Below are 23,761 nucleotides of genomic sequence, written 5' to 3' on the forward strand. Positions count from 1 at the left end.
ATCCCAGTGATGACAGAAAGATGTAAATACTAATAAATGTCAAGCTCGAAATGTTCTGGATTCAAGCTAGCTATAAAACTGAGTATGGAAATGGGGAATGTGTCAAATAGACAACAACCCGACCAAAGAGCAGAAAACAGCCCAAGGCCACCAATGGGTCTTCAACACAACGAGATAATATCGCACCCGGAGGCGGGAATCAGATGGCCCTAAACAAAATGTGTACTAGTTCAGTGAAAATGGACGTCAGACTAAACTCCGAAAAATGAAAATTAACTTAAATTAAAAAAACATATAAGACTAACAAAGGCGAGAGACTCCTGACTTGGGACAGGCGAAAAAATGCGGCGGGGTTATACATGTTTTGTGAGATCACAACCCGCCCGCTATACCTCTAGCCAAAGTAGAATAAACAAACACACAGCAATACGCACAGTAAAACTCAGTTAAAAAGATGTCAGAGTCCGATGTCAGAAAAGGTAACAGAAGAAACTAAGCAAAATGACAATGATACATTAATTAACAAAGGACTGCTAGCAGTTACTGAATGTCAGCTCAAAACTTCAATTAAACTGTGTTTGGGAAAACAGAAAACGTTATGTAAAATATTTCCAGTATTACCAAAACCCCACCAAAAAATAAGATATCTTTCAATGTGTACTAGAAGTCGTAGATCCCATGTATCTACAAGTATCAATCAGGTATCAAAATAACATGTGACTACTAGTATCAATCAGGTATCAATATCCCACGTGTCTACTAGTATCAGTCAGGTACCAATATCCCATGTGTATACTGGTATCAATCAGGTATCAATATCCCATGTGTCTACTAGTATCAATCAGATATCAATATCCCGTGTGTCTACTAGTATCAATCAGATATCAATATCCCATGTGTCTACTAGTATCAATCAGGTATCAATATCCCATGTGTCAACTAGTTCCAATCAGGTATCAATATCCCTTGTGTCTACTAGTCTCAATCAAGTATCTAAATCCCATGTGTCTACTAGTACTAATCAGGTATCAATATCCCATGTGTTTACTAGTATCAATCAGGTATCAATATACCATGTGTCTACTAGTATCAATCAGGTATCAATATCCCATGTGTCTACTAATATCAGTCAGGTTTCATTATCCCATGTGTCTACTAGTATCAATCGAGTATCGATATCCCATGTGTCTTCTAGTACAAATCAGGTATAATAAACAAACACACAGCAATACGCACAGTAAAACTCAGTTTTAAAAGAAGTCAGAAAAGGTAACAGAAGAAACTAAGCAAAAGGACAATGATCCATTATTTAACAAAGAACTGCTAGCAGTTACTGATAGCCAGCTCCAGACCTAAATTAAACTATGTTTGGGAAAACAGAATTCGTTATAGAAAATATTTCCAGTATTACCAAAAGTCCACCACAAAATAAGATATCTTTCAATGTGTACTAGAAGTCGTAGATCCCATGTGTCTACTAGTATCAATCAGGTATCCATATCCCATGTGTCTACTAGTACCAATCAGGTATCAATATCCCCTGTGTCTACTAGTACCAATCAGGTATCAATATCCCATGTGTCTACTAGTACCAATCAGGTATCAATATCCCATGTGTCTAGTAGTATCAATCAGGTATTAATATCCCATGTGTCTACTAGTATCAATCAGGTATCAATATCCCATGTGTCTATTAGTACCAATCAGGTATAATAAACAAACACACAGCAATACACACAGTAAAACTCAGTTAAAAAGAAATCAGAGTCCGATGTCAGAAAAAGTAACAGAAGAAACTAAGCAAAATGACAATGATACATCAATTAACAAAGGACTGCTAGCAGTTACTGAATGCCAGCTCCAGACCTCAATTAAACTGTGTTTGGGAAAACAGAATTCGTTATGGATAATATTTCCAGTATTACCAAAAACCCACAACAAAATAAGATATCTTTCAATGTGTACTAGAAGTCGTAGATCCCATGTGTCTACTAGTATCAATCAGGTATCAATATCCCATGTGTCTACTAGTACCAATCATGTATTAATATCCTATGTGTCTACTAGTATCAATCAGTTATCAATATCCCATGTTTTTACTAGTACCAATCAGGTATCAATATCCCATGTGTCTACTAGTACCAATCAGGTATCAATATCCCATGTGTCTACTAGTATAAATCAGGTATCAATATCCCATGTGTCTACTAGTATCAATCAGTTATCAATATCCCATGTGTCTACTTGTACCAATCAGGTATCAATATCTGTCTTATTCCTGGCTTTAATTCTTATTACTCGGTTTGACTTTGTATTTTGTTAATGGGGGATGCAGCAAATGCTTAATCCTGTGCACGCAACTAAGCACACTCTGTTAGGGTCGACATTACTATTTTTTCCATTGTATGCAAGTAAGAAAATTTACTGATCATTGTCACACTTTCTTTATATTTTATGTTGTATAAGAATATATTTTTAAAATTCGAACATGGTGCAGCAAAAATCGAATTATTTTGTTCATGTGTCATAACGATGCTTGTATAAATTTCGTGCGTTGGATGCTCTTCACTGGATTATCCTTCATCAGCAATGCTCAAACCAAAAAGAAAAAGTAAACCAGGGATGTATAAATACGTAAATATGTTAGGAGCTTTATGAGCTAAAGGGACTTAAAATAAAATGCTAATTTCATCTAAGGTCAACTTTGGATGAGGGAGTTGGAACCTTATTTTCTAGTGAGGTATTAATTCATCAAAGGGGAATTTTATAAAAAGAAATATGTTATTTGACTCAGTCAAACACGCAACAATTAGCTGTTTTGTTTTTGCCACTGCTGGTTTCGAATTTACATGTATAGGTTTTTCAAAATATCTGGGTACTTGTGTACTTAAAAAATGAAACACTAGTCGTTCATAAAGTCCAAATAATCATGTATAAAATAATGACCTGTTGTAGGTTGAGGACGAAAGCCTGGTTTTGTTGAAGTTAGTTCTTTTTTTACAGCTGATATCAATGGATAAGCGCCTTTATTGCATGCATTCCCTGTGAAGTCGTCGAAATCAAGAGTCCAAAACATAGCACCTCCTAGTCCCTTCTCTTTAATATACTTTGCCTGAAAATTGATATTTTTCATTTATTTGTAGAAACCTTTCGTAATGGTCACTATAATGTTACATGTACGAGAATTACCAGCTTACCTCGTGTATCTAAAAGATAAAGGAACAATCAAAAAATAAAAAGAAAGACAAAAATGCAAATTTATTGTATATTCAACCTACACATCGAGTAAAAACCTTGACCATATATTAGTTTTAACGTCAAAATATTAAAAAAAAAATTCATCAGTTGAACATGCAAGATTTCGGTAATGACATTTCTTACAATGTACATTTTGAATTATTTTAACATTGATAAACCATGAATCTTTAAAAAAAAAAACAATTTTACAACTGTCTTATACAAAGTTGGCTATTAACAGATTTGGATGTTTTGGTATGCCGCAAAAAGTCTGACTTGTTTCTTACTCACTTTAATCGTAACACTTCGAACGTTGTCGTATCCCACCCACTGATCTCCAGAATATGCATATGGAACTTGCTGCTCATCATTCCATGCTGTTGTCCATCCGCTTGAACATATCTAAAATATAAATGAAGATTTTTCGTATGATATTAACAATTTTCTTATTGTATATTTATATAAAATGTTGATCCAGCTGATAACGTTTATTTTGTAGTTGATTTTTATTTACTACATTAGTCACTTTACCCTTGCATTCAGTTAAAAGTGCGAACATCAATACCAATGTTGGTATAGAATACGAATCTACGTATCTGTTTGAACCACATCTGATGATTCTAAAAGATCGTATCTTCCTTGTACTATTGATGATGCTGCAGTATGAAATATGCAGCCGTCGGTATTAGAGTAAAGGGTAAAAGTTAGATATATAATAAAATCTTTGTCAAGACTTGAAGGTAATTTAAAGCTTGTCATATGTATTTTAATGTCTATGTGTTTCAGTGACGTACACACCACATTTCAGTTTACTCATAATCATAATACGATTCCATGTCAAGTCTTTTATAAGCAGTATTAACAAGATAGATTTCAAATATATGCTAGCAAAAAACAACCTTCTATGGTTTATATGTCAATTCTGGATTTTGGCATTGTGGTTTGTATAAAAATAAGGAGATGTGACAACCATCCACCACAGGCCACACGACATAGTTAAGTCCAGTATTAATCAATTTAGAAAGACTTGTAACATAGTGATCTTGTTTTTTTTATTTACCAATTTACCAATAAGTGGCCATATTTCATTCAATTATTCATCTATCTGCCATTTAATAGAAAACAAATTTCTTGAGGATTGTCCCCGCTTTACTCCCAAAATACCTTAACCTGAAAAAACCACATATAAAAAAAGATGGATTGTATGATGTGCAAGCCTTATATTTACTTTTTTTACTGAAAAATTCTGACCCATTGGTGGCCTTGGGCTGTTTTTTGCCCTTTGGTCGGGTTGTTGTCTCTTTGACACATTCCCCGTTTCCATTTTCCATTTTATTCTTTTTATACTTTTTTAATGAAATATATCTTGAAGAACAAAAACCTCATAATAGCTTAGAAAGCCTGCTTCCCCTGTATATTTTCCTGGATATCCTGCACCAGCAGTTGCTGCACCTAATTCATTGTTTGAGGAACTTGACAACTTAAATGATCTACCATACATGGGAATTCCAAGAATTAGTTTTTCTTTTGGCGTTCCTTGATCTATCCAATATTTAGCAGCCCAGTCCTAAAATGTAAAAGATACATTACATTATTTAAAAAAATAAAAATCAAATTATAGTCACTAAAACTGCATGTTTTACCAACAATGTATCTGAATACACTTCTGATATTTTGGCTTTAAAAAAAACAACGTACATACAATTATGTTTAAGTTGTAATAAAGGGGTACAACTGCTGTGAAAAGAGGTTGATGATTTCCACTTTAATTCAATAAAAAAGACATACAACGTTAATAATTCATTCAAACCCTTTTTATTTACAGTTCATTATTTAGTCTTATCAAAATTGTTTTATCTATTAACTGAAAGCAACATTAATCACTTCTTTAACAGTATGTCCAAGTGGAAGTATGGTTCACTCTTGAGATACAAAAAGTCGTATGAGCAGTTGTAATGGCTAACGTTGTATGATAAAAACAAAACTTAAATTGGTTGTTTGTTATATCAGCATACCATTAATTTGAAATTAATTTTCAGCCTTGATTTATTAATTATAACTCTGTTTGTTGAACCTTTACTTTATTGGAGAAGAAAACACATAAAAAAATATGTTATTGTTTACAAATTTGTTGCAAATATTTTTTTTTAAAATATCATATACACTTATATATACCTGATTTAGCGTTCGTTCGTCTCCTGTTTCGTCGTTTCTAGGATATAGCGGACTGATTTGACCAGTTTTCGCTTCCCATGAACCATGAAGGTCATACGCCATTAAACTGATGAAATCCAGATCACTGTAATGGTATAAATATTTAGATTCCCTTTTCATAAATTAATTTTTTTAAAGAATTAGTTATGCACTTCTAATATATACTCGACCTTTATTTGCATATGAGCTATATTTCTTAGAAACATTACAGATTTTCTTAAAAGGGAATGCTATGAATCTCAAGTAAGTCAAGACTTTAACAGAGTCTTCAAAATACGTGCTATCATTACCTCGAAGGACAGACGCAGTTCCTGATTTAGGACAAATACACAATACCATAAGGGGTGGTTAAACAACTTTTGTGGATACCAAGACCCCTTCTATATTTTATGATATTAATAAGTAGAATAAAAAGGTTCATAGAAGATCGCTTGCATACTAAAAAATAGTCTATAAAATGTGCTCTTCAGCTTGAAACAGAAACAACTATATTTGTAAATAAACTATTTTGTTTATAAATTATTATCATTTTAATAAAGATATGCATCTTTTTTAATTGCTGCAATAGAATAATAGTTCTTAGATAAATCTTTTTATGAAATTATGTAAATATTTGAAAAAAAAATCATAACTTAGTTTTAAAGTACGATATATTTAGAGGGGGTTGTTTACATTGTTATATGTATAAAAAAAGCATAGCATCATTACCGAACTCCAAGGAAAATTCAAAAAGAGGAAGTCCAGAAAAACTGACAAAATCAGACGCTATCAATCAACGGACCACGTGGAAACAACTGTCATATTCAGGACTTGTATTAAAATTTTGTGTGGCTTTGGAACAAAGGTATTGTCATTCCTTTGATAATTTCGTTGACCTCTTATTATCTTGATTTTCTTCTATTGAGAACATTTTGAAATGGGGAGGTAAAAGGTAAAGAAATGGTAGATAAATTGATCAAGCTGCATATTTAAACATTTGTATCTTAAGACAGAGATCCCCGACAAGAAAAAGTTGGACAGACTTAAGTTTTTTGTAAGATAAAAATAACAAGTAAAAGAGAAGTGCTTGATGTATCTCATATAAATGTAGGTTCAACTCACGCCGCTATTTTTGAGATTTCGTAAGCTGAATCTATTGTTCTCTTTCCAGCGGCAACGGCTGCAGTTAATAACAATCTTTCTCTTCCAGTTGATTGAGCCTCATTTTCAAATTCCCTTCTCAGTATCTATAAAAGATCAGTTTCACTTTAATATATAAGAAATCAATAGTTGGTCAAAAGAAATAAAGAGGTTAGGCCTATTTCCGACTGTATTAGTAAACCTACAGTGCCAAAATATAAAAGTTGTCAAATCCTACTTGAAATAGAATTTTGAAAAGTCTATATCATAAACTTCAAACAATTTCCAACAATTTTGTATATTTTGACAAAATCGAAATAGCGCTGCATGTTGCTGTTGAAGGCCTTTAAAATTGAAGATTGCAAATGCGTTTTTTTTTCCATCAAAAGACACCGCTAACCAAAATGATGGTACACACGGAGCTATGAGACTATGAATTAAAGTAAAGACCGAAAGACCTTTTAAAAATGGTCCTCATGTAAATATTACAGAAATTGATAGTTAGAAATGAAGAGAAGGTAACTCATGTATTAAATACACTCATCATACATACCAAGATTGAAATTTCGTATTTGCGCCAGACGCGCGTTTCGTCTACAGAAGACTCATCAGTGACGCCCGAATAAAAAAATGTTGAAAAGGCCAAATAAAGTACGAAGTTGACGAGCATTGAGGACCAAACATTCCTAAAAGTTTTGCCAAATACAGCTAAGGTAATCTATACCTGGTATTTGTCGGTGAATTTTTTTAACCTGATACATGTACTCAGTAAAAATCAAATCAAACGTCCTGCAATTGAACAATCTTAGAGGGTGGAAATAAGTATCAGTCAGAGGTTTAGGGTGTCTTCTGATGAGGTGATAAAACCATCAAGGCATTAAACTCCAATAACAGATAGCGTAAAATGTAACGAAAGTATCAATTGTAAGCGAAGTAGAAATGGAGTATCAGTAAAGTGAAAACCTTGAACACATAGGACAAAGATTAATTTTTAATATTTTGCTGTACATGGTCAACATAAACTAATATTATTAACTTTATCAGAATAATACATACATTAACAAATTTTGTAAACCTTTGTTTATCTTCAGGTGGACTTCCTCTATTTCCTGGAAATTCCCAATCCAAATCTAACCCGTCAAAATTATGCTTTCTTAGGAAATCGATGGAATTTCGAGCAAACGTGTCAATATCATTTTCATTATCAACCAAGTCTGTAAATGGACGAGACCCAATTTTCCATCCTCCAATGGCAATCAGAATTTTCAAATCTGGATTTTTTGTTTTTGCTGCCATTGTCCTCTCAAACATGCCTGTTATTAATCAAATTACAATTCATAACTATTTATAATGACAGGTAACAATGACATCTCGTCTCATTATTTATTAATATTTACCACCTTTGATAAGTGTTTAGTATGACGATAAATTTTCACTTATGTTATCGTACTATGAACAACAACATATTTATTTTGAAAAAAATATTTCCGTACTCCATGTATAACTAACAAAAAAATTATTTTTATTGATCTGTGTACGTTATTTTTTTTTTGGCGCCTATTAAACGTTTAAACCCGCTGCATTTGTTTGCACCTGTCCTAAGTCAGGAACCTGATGGTCAGTGGTCGCCCTTTGTTGATGTGGTTCATAAGTGTTTCTTGTTTCTCGTTTTTTATATAAATTAGACCGTTAATTTTCCTGTTTAAATGGTTTTACACTAGTCATTTTGGGGCCCTTTATAGTTTGCAGTTCGGTGTGAGACTATGTTGAAGGCCGTACTTTGACCTATAATGGTTTACTTTTACAAATTGTGACTTGGATGGAGAGTTGTCTCATTAGCACTTATACCACATCTTCTTATATCTATCTAAACTTTATGCTGAAAATTAATTTACATTAAAAAGATGTATAACAAGTGATATATACTATTGAGGTCCATATCGAAGGACAGAATCCACTTAAAAATTTTAATTTTGGTAAATAAAATCAAACGAAGTACATAATAACAACACATTCTAAGATAAGAATTTCACCACACCGTTCATTTGAAATGTAGCAAAAAAAAACATATGTTCGCATTTGCTTATATGACAGAAAAAAAAAGCTTTAATGTTGCCCTTGCCTTATTGCAATTTCCATATGACACATCCTAAGAATGCATTAACATAAAGATATACTATTCAGAAACTTATTGACATCTTTTAAATTATATAATTCGTTTGTAAATTTCCGTTTCATAAAATCATGTAAATGTACTAACAAGGGATGCAACTCCCTCTTTTGGATATATAGCTCTTCGCGTGTTTCGGTATTTATACATCTTTGGGTTTCAAATATTTGTCTTAAACATTCCAGATAAAGGTCTTTTCGGGACTCATAAAATTCATAAAAAGTGTTGTTTCATTTTAAGCAACGATAATTGGTTTAACTGTTCTGATTAGCTTGTCTTTTTTAACGAACGTACCTGATGTATGTTACTCCAGAAACACACGTGTTATAACGAACGTACATAATGTATGTTACTCCAGAAACACACGTGTTATAACGAACGTACCTGATGTATGTTACTCCAGAAACACACGTGTTATAACGAACGTACCTGATGTATGTTACTCCAGAAACAGACGTGTTATAACGAACGTACCTGGTGTATGATACTCCAGAAACACACGTGTTGTGTGCACTGTAGATTTTCTTAGTTTTTTCTATGCTGTACGTTTTACCTTTTGACCATGGTTTGCCTTCGTCGTTCCATTCATTCGGCTTGATTGTAAGTCCACTAACTTTTCCGAAAGAGTACATAATATGCGTACAGAGAAATGGGTCAATATTTTTCGGGAAATACTTGAAAGGAGTTTGCCTGTACTGTGCATAATTTGTGTAATAGCAAACTCTTTTGTACTCTGCTATTGCCTCACCTGTAAACAGAATTAAACGCTTAAAAACATGAAAAAACAGATGGAAATTATGTTTCTCTTCGTTCTACTTTGATGACGATTTTATAATTTGGTAAAAAACTGATCTTGTGTTATTACATAGTGATACTTTTATAATATCAGGTAATGAGAAAAAACGGTACACCTCTGTCTTTGTATTTAATTGGATTTCTATGCATGCATACACTTCCAGGTCACTTGATATCGTTTTTGGTATTTATCAGAGTCTGCATTGCTCAAACTTTGGTTTAAGTGCTACCTGCTGATAACCTATTTTCATTTTTTGTTTGTTATTTGTTCAATTGCTATACAAAAAAGGTTAGTGTATACTATTTTATATCAACCTGAAATTTCACAATAAATGTACGAAATAAACTAGGTCCTTAATGTCCTATATCTTTTTACATTTGGCGTTACGAAGTCATGAACAACTGATGTTTTATTAAATTATGTTTCCGATTCTGTTTACACTTTATCCAATGAAGAAGGAAGTATCGTTATTGAGTATCGCTTTATATAAAATGTTTTTCTGACGCAAATACTGCTCATCAATTTAAAATGCACAAGTTACAGGAATGACGTAAAAAATGGTTAAACAAATGAGGAATGTTAAAAAAGTGTGAACATATATACAAAAAAAAATGATAAATAAAACATTACCAATTCCGTTCAGTACGAAAACTGCAATGAAGAGAGCCGGCATGCTATTCCTTTTGATCATCTACAGAATAAAAGAAAAAAAATAGAAAAACTCAGTACAAAATGACCCACCGGACCCACACGTATAAGAAAGTAACATCAAAAAGCCCGAAAGCGGGATAGATAAATACCGAACCACGTCGTTTCGAGCATAAGACATAACAAAATATCTAATAGGACTTACAAAAGAAACATCATAACTAAATATATGGATGTTGATTATATAAATACCGAGACACGTATGATTGCCAATGAAAAAACTCTCCCCAAGAACCTAATGACGTCGAAATTAGCAACTATATTTCACCGTACGGCCTTCGTCTTTATCAAAAACCCGTACCGCAACTGCAAGCTATAAAAGGAACCAAAAAGACAAATGTAAATTCAAACGAAAAAAATGACCTAAAAGTTTGATTAATTTGGTTCAAAAAGTGTTTGTAATTTCTACAGAATACGCATTGCATTACAGTTCTTCTTAGAAAAAAAACATTGAAAAATAGAGTTTTTTCACTGGACTAAAACGTTTTGTTAAATATTTAAGACCGTATTTACCTTGTTTGTTGAAAAACAATATTGCATCTGTAATCTGTTAAACAGTATTTTGATTTGATTTTTGTTTTTACTTTATTCAAAAATATGCCCGAAGCATTGTTTCTTTGATGGATAACGCATGCAATTTAAAAGAAAATAAATTATTGCAGCCAAACAAACGCTGGTTCACTGGATTGTTCAGTCGTCCGTTTGTTCGATTTTTCTGCCGTTATTATGCACCGTTGATAGCAACTCCTCATAACCAGTGGAAACATAGTCCAAGCCAAAAGTATAGATTTTGAAGCTTTATTTTTGTAGCAATCCAGAAAATGATAATTCAATTCAAAAATTTACATTTATTCTTTTATATTTTATTTCTAAAAATTATCGTTTAACAAATTTCAAACTTTGTTAAACTATGGCTCTGTTTAAAAAAAAATTAAATATAAAGATTGTCTTACCGTGAACAGTGTAGGTCTGTTTATGTCGAAAAGAAATCTGGATGCTTTCTTAAATATCAAAACTTATCCTACCTCCAACATTTCTAGAAATATGATTGGTTAAAAGCAACCGCGTGGAGACCGTGTATATTTCATATGGGGTTAGAAGGCGGGGCTTATTTCAATACACGGTTAGTAGTGGTGTAACGTCCCTTTATGAAAACAACACGTGTTGAGGAAAAATCTGAAAGGTTTCAACAGATGAAGAAATTGATAATGAAAGATTGAAATAAATTCATAAACCACATTTAAAGCTAACAAGTTGTTATTGTTGACATTTGTTTTTGTATAGACCAGAGTAAATAGGTTCTTAATACTAACAGTATTAAAGACTTGATCACTTCGATAAGCCACATGTTAAGATAGTCGGTAAGATAAATTCGTTAAAAAGTTTGCCAGTGACCTAATACGATGTATATGGGGTCAGTAAATGCCATATGGGGATTCGAGCTTCGCTCTCACCTCATATGGAATTTACTGACCCCATATATACAAAGCAGAAATGTGTTTTCCTTTCATGGATAAGTTTCATTTTATAATTTACAGTCAAAAAGTGATATACTGTTTTAATTAAACTTTATATTTGAAGTAGTGGTCACATTTCAGTAAATTGTTGATAATGATATTTTCATCCCAAAAATTCCCTTACGTTGTACCTTTATAGCAATAGTATGATGAAATTAAGAAAGTTACCTTGCAACTGTTATTATTCACCCAAAGCATGCATTGACACTGAAATAAAGTATGCGTTATCATGCAAATAATGTGTTTGTGTAGCAAAAGTGTTTGTTTATGAAATATTTAGTTTATAAACAATACATAGTATAATAGAAAGTGACAGTGGAGACTCAGTAAGAATATGAAAAAAGAAAGATAAAATACAGACATTTCAAAGTTGAAGAATAAGCAGCTTTTTGTGATCAGGTACAGTAAGCATTATTATACTTCATGTTAGATTGCATGTTGTTTTTATTAGAGAGTACAAGAGTAGTATTCTACTCTTACACATGGGTCAGCGAGAACATTTTTGTAAATGATATTATCTCATACTAGCAAATAAAAATTTGCAAAACAGAAATCGTCAAATTTAGATAACTTATTGACATATAGTTCCTTCCTGGGAATATTTCTAAATACTGTGGATGATTGGTCCCAAATCAGTATTCTCAGCTTTTTAGCTGATAGTTCCACTAAGTAGCAAACATTACTATTAATGATATGCATCATAGTTTTTCAAAGGCTAAACAAAACAATATAAAAATAACTTTATACAATATGACAACAAGTAACAATTTACCCTAGACACAACCTTAAAGACTCATTCTCAATCATTATATAGTATAGAGAAATATAAATAACTCTCATTGAAAACAAAATACTCTTTACCAATTGCAAGAAAATATGTAGAAGTTTGGATCATTCCTATTTTATATGTTATTAAAATAGATGAATTTAAAACTATTAAAAATACATGATTACGATTTAACTAAATATGTGATTGAATTTATATATAGTGTTAAATGAAGGTTAGAAGGTTAATGATTTTTTTTCAGAAACAAGTGCCTGCGACTTCAACTCCTGAATTGGAACATGTTTATAAATATCTTTTTTATGAATTTGCATTCTTTGTGATTCGTGAAACATTAATCAAAACAGAATTTGAGATTTTTTGTTTTTTTTAGTGAATCAATCATATATGGTACTACTAGGGGGTGTGTGGGGAGGGGGGGGGGGGGGGGGGTGGTGTGTTTGACAACCTTGACTACCTATGAGAGTGTTGCACGGTCGGTCATATATTGAGACATTAATTTGTAAGTCTTAGTAATTTATAATTTTTGGAGGATTATATGTAAAAAATTGTCTTTTAAGGACAATTAATCCTTTAAGCAGTCAATTGATGGTTTTCAAGCATATCTGCAATTTCTAGTTTTCTGTGTAGTGTTATGTTAAGTATTGTTTGTCTTTTCATCATGTTTTTCTTTTGATCAGTGTTCTGATTTTCTTGTAGCTGGATATTGGTTACCCCCTTGGTGTCTTCTCTCACTCCTTCGTAGATTTTGTATTGTAGATTATTGTTACTGTAAAAAATATTCTTTTCCTCTTTTTAACTTATCAAAATAAAATGCAAAAATGGTCAAACTGGTTAAAAAATCATCATTCAAGGACTCTTGAGAATTTTAGTGTTTAAGGGAAGTAGCTAAATCCAATTTCTGAGCATTTTACTCTGTTAAAATTTGTGCCCCTATTATGGTTTTCTAAATATTAAACAGTTACTTGCACTTTAAATATATGTTCTATATTTAGCAATGGTGACATGTTGTTTGATTGGCATGAACACCAGGAAAAAATCTTACAAAAGACACTAGAGGACAAATTTGTTTCAAATGGCTTGGCAATCTCCGGCGCAGAGATCATATCCGTTCCGTTCTATACTATGTAACATTACAATCAATATGAAGTTAAGTATTACAAAGCACGTTTGAAACTGATATGAATTCTGTACTTGAGATTGATGGCTTGGTGGTTTCAAAGGAGAAAATTGTGTTTCATTTTCACTTAGACATTATACAGACAATGGATTATGAATGCCAAGTAATGAGAATAGATAAACTGATCTTAAGGGAGTACAAAGGACTGTATTTTGAAATAGTTGGTTTCTACATAAACAAATAATTAATTCAGATATTTTATATACTTTTCCTTAGCACAAAAATGACATATACTTTTTACGGAGTGTTTACAAGCGGAAACCCAGTTGAAAATAAACAAAAGAAATGGAACTCTTTAGTAGAGAAGGTAAAAAAGGCCTAGTTGGTAAATCTGTTTTTATGGGCTTTAAAAGTTTAATGAATATGCATAATTTAGAATTTTATGCATCTTACATATGTGTTTTACTTAGATTATGGTATTGAGCGTTAGGATATTTTTAAACTTTTAAATTAAAGACATATTTTCACAAAACAGTCCATTGTGGTAGGTGCAAATACATGGGGATTTTTTTGTGCATAAGCATAAATTCCCCCAAAACAAATTCCAAAGAAAGATAATAGATTGATCTTTTTAAAGCATTATTTGCATCTCTACCCCCCGGGAACAGTTTTTTGGGAAAAATCCCCAAAATGGGCAATGATCTCATCGAAAAGAGAAAGTCGAGTACACCTTTTTATGTTCTGGCATGTTTCAATTGAGTTGACTATTCTGTCTTCAAATCATACAAAAGACAAATGTTTAATACATCCTTTCGATTCATATTCTATTATTTTTATTTATTTAGGCTATAGGTTGATATAATAACATTAAAAATTTACAGTACTGAAAATTAAATACATGGGTCAAGTGAAATACGTTTCTAATGAGTTATGACAAAAGAGTAGGTGTGTTCAAATAACAATTTTTTACTAAAAGTACTTGACGACAGACTTTACAAGTGAATCTTAGAAATGCATACCTTCAAAAAAGCTTCAATTTATGTGTGTGTTATCTATGGTAATTAGTTTTCAACCTCTGAAAATTTTTAGTCTGCCCTTCCACGAAATATCTAATTATATATTTTTTTTTTTTTAACTTTCGAAAATTCCCCCTGACAATCGATCAGACAATAGTTTTAAGTTGACCAAAGCAAAGCACAAAAGTACATTGAATGATGCTCAGTAGCTAGTAGATACATTTGTCTTTTAAAATACAACTGTCATATATGGATCGTAATGATGCTATGTGGATAAATTGATCGGTTTTCAAGAGCTAAATTGACAGCGCGTCATCACTACAATGGCTTCCATTTTTACGATTATAAAAATGAGGTGGCGTAATGGGGAGACAATTTTGACAAAGTAGAATCCTTACTGTTTATACTCTCATTTAAAACATAGATTACATATCAGTCATCAATAAATGCTTTAGCAAATCATGCAATTGACATTTAAAAACTATTGTTAAATAACAAAAGTGCATTTATCAATAAATGTTTTAGCAAATTATGAAGTTGACATCTAAAGTCCATTGATAAATTACAAAAGTGCACTTGGTTTTTGTATTTCAACAAATCTGGCAGTATAAGCGACACTAGAGGACAAATTAGCACGATGTTTTCCAACATTTAATATTTAAAAAATATACAATAAACATATATTTGCCTAAATACCTCTATAATCGGAGAATGTTGTGGCTGGTGACATTTAAATAATACTTTTATTTTATGTGGTATTTTATATATAACTTGTTATTTAGTCAGAATCAATGAGAAGTGAGCTATATTAAGGCTTATTACATTAAGAGCAAATTACATACATTTTTTCCTCCTGACACAAACTTTAACTGGAATTGCTGACGCGCAAAAAAAAGGTAAATATTTCACAATAAATTTCCTTCTATAGTATTAAAGTATTCAGCTTTTACAAAAGATGAAAAAATAATTAATTTTGAAAAAATTGTCAAATGAACATCAAGTTTATTATTTCATGATTTGTTTTCTTCGTCTACATTTAGAAATGTGATTGATTTTTAAAGAATATGCCGTCTTTGTTAAGTGATTAATAAAAAGACAATATAATATATAACAATATACATGTAACATATTTGATCAGCATTGATTTAAGAATTTTCCGAGACATTGCTAATATAAACCTATGATGTAAATTTGATATAAATCTGGCAAAAATTGTTACACTACTGTCTAAGGTTAGGGTGAATGTTGACGCCTGTTAAAACGTTTAACCCCGCTGCATTTTTATGCACCTGTCCCAAGTCAGGACCGTGTTGTTCAGTGGTTGTCGTTTGTTGGTGTGGTTAATAAGTGTTTGTCGTTTCTAGTTTTTTATATAGATTAGACCGTTGGTTTTCCTGTTTGGATTGTTTTACACTAGTCATTTAGGGCCCTTCATAGCTTGCTGTTCAGTGTGAGCCAAGGCTCCGTGTTGAAGGCCGTACTTTGACCTATAATTGTTAACTTTTATACATTGTGACTTGGATGTAGAGTTGTCTCATTGGCACTCATACCACATCTTCTTATTTATAGCTGATATAAATCTATGACGTAAGTTTTATAAAAAAAAGAGGTGTGCATGTGAGAGCGCCAACAAGACTGAAATGACAGATGCACTGATGAAGACCTAGTATATATATTTCTATTTCCCATGCAAAGCATCCCAAGACAATTATTACCATGGCAACATATTTAACTTTTAGATTTTCATTTTTTTATTGCATTGTTGAAGATTTGTCCTTATATTTGGAGCATCTTCTTTGTTGCATATGAAATGTGTAGTATGAGTGAAGTGAAATAATTTTATCAAAGTATAAATGGAGAAGATAGTCATGCCATGGACTATACAAATTTCACAAGGGATTATTTGCATGGATTTTCTAAGTTTTGTCTGATTTTACTTCTAACTTTTAATAAATATTTGATATGACAGAGAAATAAGTTGCCATTTTACTGAAGAATCCACAATTATTTTGACTTTTATACTAAACGATATGGCTCACACAATGGTGTCACTACTGATAATACGGTAAGAATATCTATTGGATTTTGGCCGTCCTTTTTAGTCCTCCTTTGATCTGGATGCTCTAAAAGGTTTATTATTTGACTTCCAAAACTTTTGATCATGTGAGAGAACTGTGTTCTTTCAATGAATGGTCACTTTTTTTCATGATGTCATAATAATGAAACCAGAGGAAAGCAAGAAAATTTGAAGTCATAATTGAATTTTGACCAATTGCAAATTGAGTTCAAGAAAACATACATTTACATTTTAAAAAAACAATGACATGTTTCACCCTTTTTTTCCTACATTAATCAAATTTGTTCTTTTTTCCTAACAAATTTGTGACTTTTTTCTGTGACCTTTTTTTAACGTTTACCTATGTCGAATATACGGTCAGACGGGCGACTTCGTTTGCGCGTATTTAAATTTTGACAGGTATTACGTTTGCGGGAACAAATGGAATTACGTTTGCATAATATAAACAGGTCGTTATGAAACAAAACTGTAAATGAAAAGTTTGCTTTATATGTATAGATCAGATTGAAGATAAGAAACATGTTTTATATTATAAGATTACCCTTTGTATGCAGATTGACGTGAACGTTTATTTTAAGAAACTTAAAGAAGTAATGCTGATTTTTATATTTCATCTGATGATGATAAATTTATATATCTTTCTGAAAGTGTTATATTTAAATTTTATCTTTGGCAATTCATAATTTTGCTATAACAACTAGTTTTTATAATAAAATCATGAATTGCCGAAGACAAAATTTTAATATAACAAAAGTACTGAGTGTTATGATATGGTTGCCAAGATCTGCTTTAATATTTTAAGTAGACGAAACAGTGTTTTATATGCTTGATTGATAGTTATGAGTAGTATAACAGCTCTTTAGGCCCGTACACCCAACATATTTTGGGTGAATAAAATTCCTTTGTTTGTTTCTTAAGTAGGTTTGGGGTGTATTAACTTCTTTTGTAATTTTCTTAAATAAATTTGTGGTTTATAATTTAAATACTTCCCTTGTTATTCTAAATTTGTAGTCATAGATATTGGGGGTTATAAAGTTCTTTTGTTATGTTCTTAAATAGGTTTTGATAATCAACCTGTTCTATTATAAAATCAATTGAGGGCGGTATCAATACCCTTTATGCATTTCATTGATATCAGTGAAATGTCAAATGTACTTTCAAAAGATGAGAAAACGTAAACTAGAGGCTCCCAAGAGCATGTGTCGATCACCTGATTCTACTTTGGTTTTGGAAATCGTGAAAAACTAGATTTAAATCATAATAGATACCCTTGAAATGATTGAGTCCATTTTGGTTTAATATTGGCCCGTAATTTAATCAAAAGCAGAAGACTTTTGTAAAGTTTACAGAAATTGCCATTAAATTCATTGAAATTGTAGAAAATGACTTTATAAGGACAATGACAAATCTGCTACAAAGTAACAACACTTGGTCAGCACCTCAAAAGAAACATTCATACCATATTTGGTTTCATTCCATTAAGCGGTTTTCTAGAAGAAGACATTTGTATATATTTCCAATAGGGTCCTTTGTTAAACTAATTCCCCCGTTGGCAGCCATCTTGGTTGATGGATTTGATACAAAGTAACAACGCTTAGTCAGCACCTCATGAGGAACATTCATGCTATGTTTGGTTTCATTCCATTCAGTGGTTCTTCAAATAAACTCATCATAGATACCAGGATTGAAATTTTGTTTTTGCGCCAGACGCGCGTTTCGTCTACAAAAGACTCATCATTGACGCTCGAATCAAAAAAAAAGAAGACTTTTGTATGTTTTTCACATAGGGTCCTTTGTTAAACTAAGTTCTCCGCTGGCAACCATCTTGAATGATTGATTGGCTACAAAGTACCAACACTTGGTCAGCACCTCATTAGGAACATTCATGCCAGGTTTGGTTTCATTCCATTCAGTTGTTCTCTAAAAGAAAACATTTGTATGTATTTCCCATAAGTTCCTATGTTAAACTAAGTCCCCGCTAGCGGCCATCTTGGATGATTGATCGCCTAGTAAGTTACAACACTTTGTCAGCACCTCATAAGGAACATTCATGTCATGTTTGGTTTCATTCCATTCAGTGGTTCTCTAAAAGAAGACATTTGTATGTATTTCCCTAGGGTCCTATGTTAAACTAAGCCCCCGCTGGCGGCCATCTTGGATGATTGATCGCCTACAAAGTTAGAACACTTTGTCAGCACCTCATAAGGAACATTCATGCCATGTTTAGTTTCATTCCATTCAGTGATTCTTTAAAAAAAGACATTTGTATGCATTGTCAATAATGTCCTATGTTAAACGAAGTCCCCCACTGGCAGCCATCTTGGATGATGGATCGCCTACAACGTTACAACACTTGGTCAGAACCTCATAAGGAACATTCATGCCATGTCTCATTTCATTCCATTAAATGGTTCTCTAAAAGAAGACATTTGTATGTATTTCCCATAGGGTATTATGTTAAATTTAGTCCCTCTCTGGCAGCCATCTTGGATGATGAATCGGCTTCAAAAACCTCATTAGAAACATTAATGCCATGTTTGGTTTCATTCCATTCAGTGGTTCTCTAACATAAGACATATGTATGTATTGTACATAGGGTCCTATGTTAAACGAAGTCCCCCGCTGGTAGCCATCTTGGATGATTGATCGCCTACAAAGTTACAACACTTGGTCAGTACCTCATAAGGAACATTCATGCCATGTTTTATTTCATTCCATTGAGTATTTCTCTCAAAGAAGACATTTGTATGTATTTCCCCTAAGGTCCTATGTTAAACTAATTCCCTCTCAGGCGGCCATCTTGAATGATGGATCGGCTTCAAAGTAACAATACTTGGTGAGCACCTCATAAGAAACATTCATGCCATGATTGGTTTCATTCCATTCAGTGGTTTTTTAAAAGAAGACATTTGTATGTATTGTTCATAGGGTCCTATGTTAAACGAAGTCCACGCTGACGGCCATCTTGAATGATTGATCAGCTACAAAGTAACAACACTTTGTCAGGACCTCATAAGGTACATTCATGCCATGTTTGGTATCATTCCATTCAGTGGTTCTCTAAAAGAAGTTAAAAATGTAAAAAGTTAACGACGGACGACGACGACGGACGACTGACGCCAAGAGAAAAACTCACTTGGCCATTCAAAAAGAAAAAAAAAGAAAAAAAAAGTGTAATTCGATTGTTTTTTTATACTTTCTAGACTCGGTTTCTAACCGATGAAAAAATTAAAGAAATCCATTCCATGATAGTCTGGGGGTTTGCGAAAGAAAAGGTCATTGGATGAAATATGCCATTGGTGCCCATCGTTTTAGACGACGTGTTTACACAATGGAGAGGATATGTGGCCCTATTTTATCACATGAACACAGAGAAAAGATGTACAAATGTATTGAAAACCTATAACCCCCAAAATATTATAGACCCCAATCATCCCTCCAACCTGCTCACTATAAATGAACGCTTGAAAATTCGTCATGGTATCAGAATCAGAAATACGCCCAAACTGTCAACATGCAGTAAGAACACAGAGATTCTCTTCAGCGCAATTACGTAAAATTGGTGAAAAAAACATCAATAGATGTTGTAGTTGATCATTTGCATCAGACTGGGATACTGACAGATGAGTTGAGAGAAGAAATTTTGCAGAATTCGAACTCTTATTCAAAAACTAGACATCTTATTTCTACAATTCAGAGAAGAGGACCACAGGCATTCGACGGTTTTTTTACAACACTGATTGATGAAGGGAAGTCTGCTTTAATACATCTTTTAAAAGCGTCAATGACTGAAACAACAGAAGTATCAAAAGACCGAGCTTTGTTACCTATGTGGGCGATATCTTTGTTGTCGTCAGTGAATGGTGTGATAGAGTCCTGGTTCACTTCCGTAAATACGAGAAGAATCCGGCTGTCAGATATGTTGCTGTACCCTATTTTTGACTTTTTTACCTATTGTGTTTGTTTGTTTTGTTCACGCATCATTGTCAATATAATGAAATTTGATGCGACTGTCATACAAGTGAGAGGTTTAACTACCTATAAAACCAGATTCAATCCACCATTTTCTACATAAGAAAATGCCTGTACCAGGTCTGGAATATGACAGTTGGTGTATTCGTTTGATGTGTTTGAGCTTTTGATTTTGCCATTTGATTAGGGACTTTCCTTTTTGAATTTTCTTCGGTGTTCAGTATTTTTGTGATTTTACTTTTTTCCTACAAAAAAGGGTCGCCTTGAATTTGAACCAGTGGCAGCTTTTAGAAATGTATGTAAATGAAATTGAGGATGCTTTAGGTCAAATGATTGATGACGTTGCAGGGCTTCCAAAAATGACCTTTCATCTGGGTAAAGGTGTTTAGGTCACCGTGAACAAAATTTATCCAACCGTTGATGTCAGACAACACCGACTGACCTTTGATACAAAGAAGATAGTTTTAACAAAGAAGGGCATTTCTCTAACATATGACAAGTGGGAAGCGTTGAAGGGTACATTTCCTGCCGTCAGAGAGACCCTTCCTGAAAATGAAATCGCAGTCAATTGTATAATTTATCAGCAGACTACCAAAACCTAGAAGGGATGCTCAGCTGTTTAACCTGCAACCCGTTTGGTGAACCTTTATGAACAGTTGGGGTATACAAACTTTAAAAGTATGTGAGTTTTTCATTTCGTCTACTGTCGATTCAGAGGACAACATGATTTCTAGAACACTATCTGTGGAGAGTCCTTTGATAGAAAGAAATGACGAACAAACCATCAGATTTGCAATGAGGAGTAAAATGCCATCAGTTAAGTTTGGCGTCCGATATTTCCTCAATGTATGGAAAGTATTCCATGCATATAGATGTAATAAAATGGACTGGAGTCGTCGTTATCCTTGCTTTGAAACCGGCATTTATGTATCTTTGTTTGTAACTGCCTACAGCTTACACAGCGTAACTTTTAAATGTCTTCTGTAAGATTAAAACTTTTCAGTCTATTTCAATATAAAGATTTTTTTATTAAAAAAACAGATTTTTTTTTAAAACAAAGCATTTATCAAAAATGACGTTATCAGGAACGCTCAAACCCGAATATTTGAAAGCCGAGGATGTATAAGAACCGAAACACTTGAAGAGTTATATGACCAAAACCCATCTAAGGTCAATTTTGCCCGAGGGAGTTGAAACCTTAGTTTTTCCAACATGCACATACCTGTAATCGCTTAATCTATTGATGTAAAATAGTTTTGATAAGATTAATCAATATATCTAGGATGCCATGACAAATGTCGTTAACGCAAATTTTCTACACAAAATAATTATGCGTTTACTTTTATCAAAAGTAAAAAACGCTAAGGTTTTACGTTAACGCGGAAGTACACGCGTGGTGACTTTTTATATCAACTGAAATTTTGAAGTTGACGCAAAGTAAAGGGAGCATTTACGTTCAGTACACATGAGGTAAGGCTGTGTTAATTTTTCCTCTTTTCTTAGTCTCTAGCTGTAGATTTCATGAAATTAATGCTTTTCTTTTCATTTTGAATCACAAATGTATAACTTCGTTGGTTATTTTTTGTTTTGTGCGACAGATTTGTAACTTACTAGCAAGCGCTGTTGGGAGAAAAAGACAAGATAATTTTCAAAGGACAAAGAACGACAGCGTCAAATGAGCTCAGTGCTGCTCAACTGGTACAACAAATGGTACTTTATGTAATGGCTTCTTGTGTAATCAGAGTAGGTATTTGATTTTTCAAATTTTCCCTGTTTTATGGTTAAAACAATTATTTGAGAGAGGCGAAAGATACCAAAGGAATATCAAACTGACAACGCTATGGCAGAAAAAAAAGCACAACATAGAAAACTAAATACTGAGCAATACAAACTCCACAAAAGACCGGTGGTGATCTCGACTGCTCCAGAAATGTTAGCAGATCCTGCTCCACATGTGGCATGTGTCGTGTTGCTCATTTAAGTATAAACTAGATAGCTATCTCAATGCCAAATGTCTCTTTATTTTGTACATGTATAATGTTTGTGAAGCTCTTTTCTGATTTGACCTCTATCAGGAACGCTCAAAGTCGAATATTTGAAAGCCAAGGAGTATAAGAACCAAAAAGGTTGAAGAGCTCTATGACCAAATAAGACCTAAAAAAATAGTCAGATCCATCTAAGGTGAACTTTGCCCGAGGGAGTTGAAACCTTAGTTTCCTAATAATTTCGAAATCTATAAACGGACAATTTTAGAACAGTTTGTTATAAATCATGCCAGTACCAACGTACTGACTACGGAGCTGGTGATACCATTTGGGACTGATAGTCAAGCAGCAAAGTTATCGACCCAGTGTTGTTAAATGTGAAAACAACACGTAACAAATTTTATGCGTCCGAAGCGCTTTTCCGGATTTACCTACATTCGGTCACCTCCAGTTTTTGTTGGAGTTTTTATTGCTTAGTCTTTAGTTTTCTTTATTGTTTTGCGTACTATTGTTTGTCTTTTTCGTTTTTAGCTGTTGCGTTGTCAGTTTATTTTCGACTTAAGTTTGAATGTCTATTTGGTACTCTTTGACTTTTTTCTACAAAGTTTAATTCACATTTAACCACTAGAGCACTACAGTTTAATTATAAAAATATACAGAGACCCCCCTTTTTTGAACGTTAATCGTTTGTTCCCATCGTAGTACTCGTAGTTATTTCTATAGTAGCGTTAGTTGTCTCATTGGCACTCATACCACATCTTCTTATATCTATTAAGTCAGGCAGGTCATAATACTGTTTGCTTACATGAAACAATTTATTTGAAACCCGTTTTTGGTGTATTACATTGTGGACTTTTGTTTGTATGTTCGTTTATTGAGGTCATTGTGATTTAATATTTGTAAGACATTTGACTATTATTGCCCCTTCCATATTTTATTGGTTTTTGATCTGATATGAAGCCTCGAACTCAAAATGGAAATTTACAAATCACATAGTATCTTTAATAATCTAAATAATTCATATACAATATTTAGGGTTTCGCATC

The 23,761-nt window shown here is 32.8% G+C and overlaps 1 protein-coding gene and 1 long non-coding RNA gene across 6 annotated transcripts in view; one reads left to right on the forward strand and one right to left on the reverse strand.

The window, feature by feature from the left end:
* Positions 1 to 23,761, reverse strand: part of LOC127707436 (chitotriosidase-1-like) — a 177,989-nt gene that overhangs the window by 4,161 nt on the left and 150,067 nt on the right. For 2 of the 4 annotated variants that reach the window (XM_052211957.1, XM_052211958.1), the window contains exons 2-9: positions 10,167 to 10,227; positions 9,294 to 9,488; positions 7,627 to 7,883; positions 6,553 to 6,677; positions 5,413 to 5,536; positions 4,619 to 4,804; positions 3,529 to 3,639; positions 2,947 to 3,112 (exon numbers count right to left, since the gene is read on the reverse strand). In XM_052211957.1, coding sequence (XP_052067917.1) covers positions 2,947 to 3,112; positions 3,529 to 3,639; positions 4,619 to 4,804; positions 5,413 to 5,536; positions 6,553 to 6,677; positions 7,627 to 7,883; positions 9,294 to 9,488; positions 10,167 to 10,227 — 1,225 coding nt within the window. Of the gene's footprint in view, positions 1 to 2,946; positions 3,113 to 3,528; positions 3,640 to 4,618; positions 4,805 to 5,412; positions 5,537 to 6,552; positions 6,678 to 7,626; positions 7,884 to 9,293; positions 9,489 to 10,166; positions 10,228 to 11,197; positions 11,280 to 23,761 lie in introns of those variants that run through there. The other 2 variants (XM_052211956.1, XM_052211959.1) reach the window with 2 other exon arrangements.
* The window catches only part of LOC127707452 (uncharacterized), a 78,461-nt gene continuing 70,166 nt past the window's right edge, over positions 15,467 to 23,761 (forward strand). The window contains exons 1-2 of one of the 2 annotated variants that reach the window (XR_007984866.1): positions 15,467 to 15,577; positions 22,329 to 22,473. This is a non-coding gene — a long non-coding RNA (uncharacterized LOC127707452). The remainder of the gene's footprint in view (positions 15,578 to 22,328; positions 22,474 to 23,761) is intronic. The other variant, XR_007984864.1, reaches the window with a different exon arrangement.

The sequence above is a fragment of the Mytilus californianus genome, unplaced genomic scaffold (genome assembly GCF_021869535.1).
Source record: "Mytilus californianus isolate M0D057914Y unplaced genomic scaffold, xbMytCali1.0.p SCAF_7, whole genome shotgun sequence".
In the NCBI taxonomy this organism is placed as follows: domain Eukaryota; kingdom Metazoa; phylum Mollusca; class Bivalvia; order Mytilida; family Mytilidae; genus Mytilus; species Mytilus californianus.